Source organism: Aspergillus undulatus, assembly GCF_047715775.1.
Source record: "Aspergillus undulatus strain CBS 261.88 unplaced genomic scaffold BDV17scaffold_83, whole genome shotgun sequence".
Taxonomy (NCBI): Eukaryota; Fungi; Ascomycota; class Eurotiomycetes; order Eurotiales; family Aspergillaceae; genus Aspergillus; species Aspergillus undulatus.
Genome location: NW_027396687.1, coordinates 97,212 through 105,398, shown reverse-complemented (window position 1 = coordinate 105,398; position 8,187 = coordinate 97,212). Strand labels below are relative to the sequence as shown.

The 8,187-nt window shown below is 55.3% G+C and overlaps 4 protein-coding genes across 4 annotated transcripts; 2 read left to right on the top strand and 2 right to left on the bottom strand.

The window, feature by feature from the left end:
- Positions 1 to 970: 970 nt before the first annotated feature.
- BDV17DRAFT_296137 (major facilitator superfamily domain-containing protein) lies at positions 971 to 2,557 on the bottom strand (the record flags this gene model as incomplete). Its single annotated transcript, XM_073763228.1, has 2 exons — positions 971 to 2,361; positions 2,425 to 2,557. The coding sequence occupies 2 exons, from the start codon at positions 2,555 to 2,557 to the stop codon at positions 971 to 973; spliced, it is 1,524 nt and encodes a 507-aa protein (XP_073610556.1).
- A 260-nt stretch (positions 2,558 to 2,817) lies between these two features.
- BDV17DRAFT_296136 (CocE/NonD family hydrolase) lies at positions 2,818 to 4,584 on the top strand (the record flags this gene model as incomplete). Its single annotated transcript, XM_073763227.1, has 1 exon — positions 2,818 to 4,584. The coding sequence occupies one exon, from the start codon at positions 2,818 to 2,820 to the stop codon at positions 4,582 to 4,584; it is 1,767 nt and encodes a 588-aa protein (XP_073610555.1).
- A 42-nt stretch (positions 4,585 to 4,626) lies between these two features.
- Positions 4,627 to 6,170, bottom strand: BDV17DRAFT_285242 (fungal specific transcription factor domain-containing protein; the record flags this gene model as incomplete). The annotated part of the gene is made up of 3 exons (XM_073760672.1): positions 4,627 to 4,893; positions 4,941 to 5,223; positions 5,278 to 6,170. The coding sequence occupies 3 exons, from the start codon at positions 6,168 to 6,170 to the stop codon at positions 4,627 to 4,629; spliced, it is 1,443 nt and encodes a 480-aa protein (XP_073610554.1).
- Positions 6,171 to 6,866: 696 nt separating this feature from the next.
- On the top strand, positions 6,867 to 8,124 carry BDV17DRAFT_296134 (uncharacterized protein; the record flags this gene model as incomplete). The annotated part of the gene is made up of 5 exons (XM_073763226.1): positions 6,867 to 7,057; positions 7,122 to 7,538; positions 7,600 to 7,703; positions 7,766 to 7,897; positions 7,955 to 8,124. 5 exons carry the CDS (start codon positions 6,867 to 6,869, stop codon positions 8,122 to 8,124), a joined length of 1,014 nt encoding a protein of 337 aa, XP_073610553.1.
- Between the last annotated feature and the right edge of the window lie 63 nt (positions 8,125 to 8,187).

Below are 8,187 nucleotides of genomic sequence, written 5' to 3'. Positions count from 1 at the left end.
CATGCGGGATTCTTTAGATAGAGGCATTTTATAGAGAATTGGTAAAGAGGTAACGCGTTGAAGATGTTGACATGGGGAAGTGGCAGAAAAGGCGCGGTTCGCCCGTAAGCGCGGTTCGCCCGTGGATTACGTTAGATAGGCGGTCTATCGGCCACCCAATGAGACACATCCATCACTTCCCACAACTGCCTCCCTCCACCACGGCTCCATTGTTTTTAGCATCATCATCAAATCCTCAGTTCAGGAGAGAGCTATTACCACTTTGAGTTATATTCCACTTCAGTACCCGTTAGTCTAGGCGAAGCAGTATCGCTCCATTTCCATTCGCTTCAGTACGATAGCCAACATCGCGTGTCAACATGGTTGAGACCCATATTATAGAGACTTTTATAATCAAGACACTTCTTAACAATATGAAAATCGATATACTCAGTATACCTTCCATATTAAAGCCGTCAGTCAATTCTCTGGTTTAATAGCATTGGAATTTGGCATGTCCTGCTGGGTTCTGGCAATCTCGATAATATATATATATACGGGAAAGGTTAGTCGGGGTGTGAAGGAACGCAGCCTGTTTCTTGAGTCGTTAATATTTCCATGGGGTGAGTCCTTCTTTGACTTTGTAACAGTCTCAACACGGGAAGACCTGACAGATACGCGTAGGGTGTATATACCAATGACGCGGTGCAGCTGGGCAAGTTGTCGGACACGCCGGCGTTTGATGTATAGTCGACGGCACTGCTGCTGATGCTTGGTATCTTAAGGACTATAATGAATATTTTTTGCTATCAAGGGAGTTGTAACGGGCATGATCTTGGGGATAGATTGGGGGTGGAGAGCCCCTAAGAGGCTAGAACGAGGATCAGACCGTTTGATGTACATAATATCCAGACCAGACATATGGGACAGTGATGACCCCATACCCGGCATTAAACGATTCACTACTATTTGAAATGAGTACACATCACGCTCACTCGCCCACCCACCCCCTGACCAACGCCCGAATTCTCGGCCCCAAAAAGAACATCGGGACAGCACCCAACGCCAGTACAGCACAGATGACCATCTCCACCACCATAGTCATATCATACCCAATGCTCCTGACAGCCGGCAAAGTCGCATAACTCAAGCCAAACGAGATAATTCCACGCCCAGCACAGACAACAACGAGGAACGGCTCAGCGCGCAACGGAAAGCTATCAACCGCATAGGTGATGCCCACAATATTTGCGCCAAGGAACGCGAAGAAGCTCGCGTTATACCCGACCACAATGGCGCTCACGTTCCAGCGCTCTGGGTCCGACCCTGCCTGTCCGTAGATGATGCCACAGATTACGCCTACGATAGCTGGAATGGCAATCACCGGTAGGCGAAACTCAGGCCTGTACAGGCCTCGATTGCGGCGAGTGAATGCGCGGATCGTCAGATCGCTGCCGTAGCCGAGGAGCGGGAGGAAGATGATGCAGCTGACGATTTGGCCGGCCTGGACGGAGCCGAGAGACGTAAATGCGAAGCTGTATGGCGGGGCGAGGAGGATCGTCGAGAAGGTGGCGGACTGGAAAACGTACACGCCCAGGAAGGCGCCGTTGAGAAGGAGCAGCCAGAGGGTGATGGGGATGCAGAGGCCCTGCAGGACGTGCTTGTAGAAAATGGGTATGTTGGTCCAGCGAGGTTTGACGACGCAGAGAGACAGGTCGTGCCGCCATGTTCGGGGTGTGTATTGGTCTGTGTCTGTGTCTGGGAGAACTGAAGAAGGCTCACCCCTCATCTCCTCAGCAGACCGCGCAAAGCGCGACTCGGACACAAAGACCGCCGAGAACAGAAAGACAACGGCATTCATGATGGTGAAAAAGCCGTACCACCAGCGCCATCCCCACGCCGAGACCATATACGTCGAGACAACGAAGAATACCCCGGCTACAACATTCTGGATGAAGATGAACCACGCCAATTTTCGGCCCCGCTCATGCAGGAAGTGAATCTCCTGGATGATCGCCGGGGAGAGGGCCTCACTCTGACCGGCAGCCAGGGACATGACGTTGCGAGCGGCAATATGGCTCCCAAGACTCTGCGAACAGGCACACCATACCCCCGTCGCCACGAGAAGGACCATGGACGCAAGGAACACCGGTCGACGCCCGACACTGAGGGCAAACGGCATGCTGATCAGGTTCCCTATGCCCATGAACAGAGTCGGGTACGTGAGCAGGTCATTTGCGCGCTCCTCTTGCCCCGGGTATTGGGCCTGGATTACGGAGAAGATGGGGCCCATGCCGGAGCAGAGCACGACGGAGGTGCAGCTGTATGCCGAGACGAGGACGAGCAGGATCCATTTGCGCCAGCGGGGGAGGCGGAGAGGGTCTGGAGGTCAGCCACAAACGTTTATCTCGGGGATAGTGCATATTGATTGGAGACGGGCCTAACCTTTGGGATCCGGTGACGGGGCTGGGATCAGGATTGTGTCGCCCCCTCGGAGGAGCTCGATGTCACCGGGGGCTCCGTGGAGCTGCAGGTGCTTGGGAATGACCTCTTCGTGGATGACCTCGGTTTTGTCCATAGCGTGGATGGTGTGGATAGGGTGTTGAGGCAGTGACCGGGGTCCTTAAATGTCTGCTCCCCACACTACGCTCGATTCCCAGGTTTGATGATAATCCCATTCCCCATGGGGATGCTAATCGGGACACCCCGTGGAGCCGGGACCCGAACCGACCCCAACCGCCAGCCGAGCCGGTGGGCAACTCATTTATAATAATAATAAAAAAACCTCCAGAATGGACAGGAAGATATTTGCTGACATAGAATAGATAGAGAGACAAAATGCCAGTACATTTCAAAGTCGAACCCCCCCTCGAGGATCTCAAAGCCCCAGAGATAGGGCACGGGGGCTATCAGGGCTTCAACCCCCATTCTGAGACCCTTCCTCAAGGCCACAGAACCGCACCCGGCAGACGAGCCCTTCCCTGCGCCATTCAGGTCGACCATGACGTGGCCATTGTTGTGCGCGACGGATGCACCCTGTACGCTGACATCTACCGTCCCCATTCTGATTCATCTGATCCAGTCCCCGCAATCATCTGCTGGAGTCCCTTTGGCAAGAAGTTCAACGGCATCGACTCGCTGCGTCTAATGACACCTTGGAATCTCGGTATCCCCGATGGAACACTCAGCGGGCTAGAGAAATTCGAGGCACCTGATCCAGCCGAGTTCGTCCAGCACGGATACGCAATTGTCAATGTTGACTCTCGCGGCGCGTTCGACTCGGAAGGAGCCATGGCTATCATGGGCACGCAAGAGGCTGAAGACGGGTACGACGTGATTGAATGGGTTGCACGTCAAGAGTGGTGCAGCGGTAGTGTTGGTCTCGCTGGGAATTCCCATCTGGCTATCATTCAGTGGTTCATTGCGGTGCTGCAGCCTCCGTCACTAAAGGCCATTGCGCCCTGGGAAGGCTGTGGCGACTTATACCGCGAGCAGTTTGCGCGCGGGGGCATCTACGGGGGCGACTTGTTCGACCGACTTATTGTGAAGTACATGCTGCGCGGGCGGAACGGTATGGAAAGCTTTCGGGAGATGTACCAGCACCACCCGCTCGCGTGCGACTGGTGGGACGACAAGAGGCCCGACATGAAGAAGATCACGATCCCCACGTACATCACTGGGACGTGGACGAACACAATGCACGGGATGGGCGCGATCCGGGGCTGGCTGGAGGTGCAGTCGGAGCAGAAGTGGCTGCGCTGGCATCCCTACCAGGAGTGGTTCGATATGTGGGGGAATCCAGAGGCCACCACGGAGCTGCTGAGCTTCTTTGACCGGTATCTGAAGGGGATTGAGAATGGCTGGGAGGCTACGCCGCGCGTCCGGATGGCAGTGCTAAAGTACGGGGAGAGCAGTCCGTTGGCCAACATCGTCGAGCCGGACTTTCCTCTGCCGCGAACTGTCTATCGAAAGGCATATCTAGACGCAAATGGTGGGTTACTTCTGGATAGCGCCTCGTCTTCATCAGGTAGTGTGTCCTACAACTCCGAGGACCCCTCCGGCATGGCCAAGTTCACCTACACATTCAGGGAACGCACACAGCTGGTAGGCATCCCCAAGGCCGTGCTGTACATGCACTGCAACGAGCACGACGACATGGACGTTTTCCTCGTCCTAAGCAAACTGTCCGCGTCCGGCGAACTGATGCTAAATCTCAACATACCCTGGAAGGGCCTCCCCGTCTCATCGATCGCCCAGATCCCACCAGACAAACGCACAGAGGTCATCCTGTACCAAGGCCCAACTGGCATCTTGCGAGCCTCGCACCGTGCCATTAACGAGCGCAAATCCATGCACCCCAACTGGCCCTTTCACCCGCACGAGCGCGAGGAGAAGATCCCGCCTGGCACGGTCGTCCGCCTGGAAATCGGCATGTGGGCCATGGGAATCGAGTACGAAGCCGGCGAGAGCTTGCAGCTGCGCATTGCCGGGCATTACCAGGGGATCTCGAACTTTGGGACCTCGGACCATGTCCGGAATAAGGGGCGGCATTGGGTCCATGTTGGTGGAGAGTACGATAGCCATTTGGTGCTACCGTTTGTTTAGATTGGATCTGGATCCCTAGGTACCTATATACTATACTATGCTCTACTCACTGTTCTCAAGCAGATGGCTCAGGTCGTTCCAGTCCCAGCCAGCCCAGTCGAGGGCTGATGGGTCCCAGGCTAGTTGTAGATTTCGATCACTCCAGGGCGAGCTTTCTGCGCTTTTACTCCTGCCGAATGCTGGTGGGACATCTCCATCTAAGCATTCTGCTATGTATGTTTCCAGGGAAGACAGAACCTCGCCCACCCGCTGAGTATCATCAAGCCGGCGATAATGATGTGATATAACTTTAATGGCAGCTTTCATGAGCTAGTCATATTAGATTGATAGCCCAGAAAGGAAAAGAGAAGGCGTACCTCGAAATCAGAGCGGATGAGTAGAGAGTGTCTTTCCCTAAGGACATGCACGGCCAAGGCATAGACTGCCACGAGTGGTGAATTCAACGCCGTCAGATACGTCGGCTGTCCCGAGTCCACCATCGCGACAGTCAGCTTGATCATATCCCTGGCCGCCTCGACGCAGACCCCTGCCCCGTTGGCAAGACGATGCTGCCATGGCTTGCCAGAGGCGTATCGGTCGATGACCTCGCGGATCTCCGAGGTCTCAATCAACAGGACGCTTCGATTGAGGAGGATGAGTCTTATTGGGTTCATCAGCGGGGCACCTATCCAGTAGTGAAGCCGCAGTACTCACGCATAGTGATAGTAGAACGATAGAAATGCCGACTGCTGAGAGAACGATCCAGTGCGGTATTCAGCCGGTAGAGATTCCCACCAGTCTTCGAGCAGGATGGCCAGCTCGCCTCCAGTACGGATCTTCTCTTCGATGGCTTCATCGACTGTCTGCGGCAGCCACTCCTCCCTTCGCCATGCACCCGCTGCCCGGTCCTGCAGCTCATGCACCATGTTGGCGAGGCTAATACACGCGTGCTTGTACCTTTTCCTGGGGTCCTCATCATTTACTGGGACGAGGCACGATAGTTCACGATCCCATATCATCGAGGCGCGTCCGCTCTCGAATGCGAGGATCTTTTCGAATATGTACAGGCACCACCATGTCGAGCGATGGGATTCTGACAACTGATTTTGATTGATACCGATTGACTGTGCTATTGATACGCCAAGGCAGAGAACGTCCCATGCCCAGGCGATGTTGTCACAGCTCCGTAGGACAATGGCTAAAAGCAAGATGGCTTGCACGGACTGCAGGCTTCGCTCTGCTACCATGTGCCCGAAGAGTGTGTTGCAATAGCTGACATAGGCTGCAGGTGCTGGCTGCGTGTCCCCCTCCATGAATGCGGTTGTTGCGATCAAGTAGGCCAGTGCCTGTTCAGAGAATGTCCTTGCTGCATCCGAACCACAAAGGTCATACACCTCGTCGTCGCTCAGAAAGGGAAAGATACAGCAGACAGTCTGCAAGAACGTCCGTCCCAGCTCCCGCATTTCGTGGCCCGACGGCAGAGCTGGCGGAGAGTGCGGTACAGAGACAGACACCGACACCGACGGGCCTGGCTGCGCTGAGGCATCTGGAGGATACGGGGCAGGAATCCGTAACCGATAGAAGGCCAGATCCAGCCACTCGGTCATGATCTCGAACATGCGCCCCCCAAGGAACGGAGGCATCATTGGCAGCCGCCCACTGCGCCAACCCGAGCGGTCCCAGCATTGCGTGGGCAGCCGCAGACCTGGACCTGGACTGGCTGCAGGCAGCGGAGATGTCTGGGGTAGAGACGCGGGTGTTCTGATGGCCGGATTCTGATTCTCCACGGGGGTAGCCACTGCACTGGCACTGGCACTGGCACTGGCACTGGTACTGGCCCGTCGTCGGTTGGTAACGATTTGCCCTGCACGACGCTTGTCGGTGGTGATGCACTGCACCCCGGCGACCTGGCAGTTGCGGCACGATGGCTGGCCCTCATCGCATCGTGTCTTCCTCTGGCGGCAGTAGTTGCACGCGTACGAGAGGCGCTTGCGCTTGTGCTCCATGGTGGTCTGACGTGGGCATCAGCCTTGCTATCTCCTCCAGGTTGTCCTAGGAGAAATCTAGAGATCTTCCCCCGCCCTCGTTCGGCTCCACCTCCAATTCTCCTACGCCCACTCTTCCGAGCACGACGACAATGACGAGAAACCTCTTGGACGCTTGATCCAGCCCTGTCCTCAGCCGAACCGCCAACCGAGCCGAACCGGGCTTACAATGCCACCGCCGCATGGATATAAACATAACTGAGACCAATGGCCACACGGAGCACGCATTTCAGTCCACTTCATCAGAGCACATTCGTCATGTCTACAACCACCACCAGCACCACCACCACAACACCCTCAGGCCGCGTCTTCACACAGGGCACCAACGTGGACTATGGCGACTTTCGCGACGACCTGCTACAAAACGGCTTTGCGGTCGTCAAGGGTGCGGTTCCCCGAGACCGTGCGCTCAAGTACGCAGACGAGATCTACGACTGGCTGGAAGAATTGTAAGGGATCCCTCCCTCCCTGCATTTATCCCACATATACCAGAACCGGAGCTAAAACAAGCAGCAACCTCGGCTTCAACCGCCACAACCCCTCAACCATCCACAAAGACCACCTCCCCGACATCAACGAGAAGGGCATGTGTCTTGGCTACGCGATCTCCCACGAATCCTTCACCTGGGCGGTGCGTCAAGAGCCCGGTGTCATCTCAGCCTTCGAAAAGGTTTACGATACGCCAGACCTGATCGTCTCGTTCGACTCGGTCAATATCGGGTTCCCGAATAGATCGGATATCAAGCCGAACAAGCCCTGGCCGCATCAGGATCAGGATCCCGAGAAGCCGGGGTTCCGGTGTCTGCAGGGTTTGGTGAACTTGTTGCCGAATGGGCCGGACGATGGAGGGTTGATTGTTTGCAGGGGGGCGCATTTGCTGAGTGAGGAGTTTCATGAGGTGTTTAAGGATGAGGAGAGGATCTGGTCCTGGTATGGCCTATCACATCACCTAGCTTACTACTGTGGCTAATATGTATGGCTTAATGGATAGGACGAAAGAGTGGTATGGGTTCACTGATGCCGGGCTGCAATGGCTCAAGGATAAGGGTTGCGAGTGGGAAAAGCTCACTGCCGAGCCTGGTGATCTCCTGCTCTGTATGTACCTATTATAGCCATACCGTCTATCCCTGTGCTCTGATACCCATGATTGATGACAGGGGACTCGCGAACACCGCACTACAACCTCTCGTCCAAAACCTCGCAGCCCCGCTTCGCCGTATACACCTGCTACATGCCCGTCGAAGACGCAACAACCGAGCAGCTCCGGACAAAGAAGATGGCCTTTGAAGGTGTGCTCATTCACCCAGTGAAATCATTTTGATTGATAATCTTTACTGACAGTCCAGAAACCAAAATGACCACCCACTGGCCGAATGCCATGCATGTTGTTGACCTGCCCGTGCATCGAAACGGGGAGCTGGACCCGTATGACAGGAAGAAGCCACGGAAGCCGGTGCAGCTGACTGAGAGGGGATTCAAGCTGACGGGGATTCCGTATCTCGAGGGCCATGCTTAGCGGAGTCAAGAGAGTTCATGGGATACTTATCTATTCTTAGAGTGGCTGAAGGACTCAGAGTAA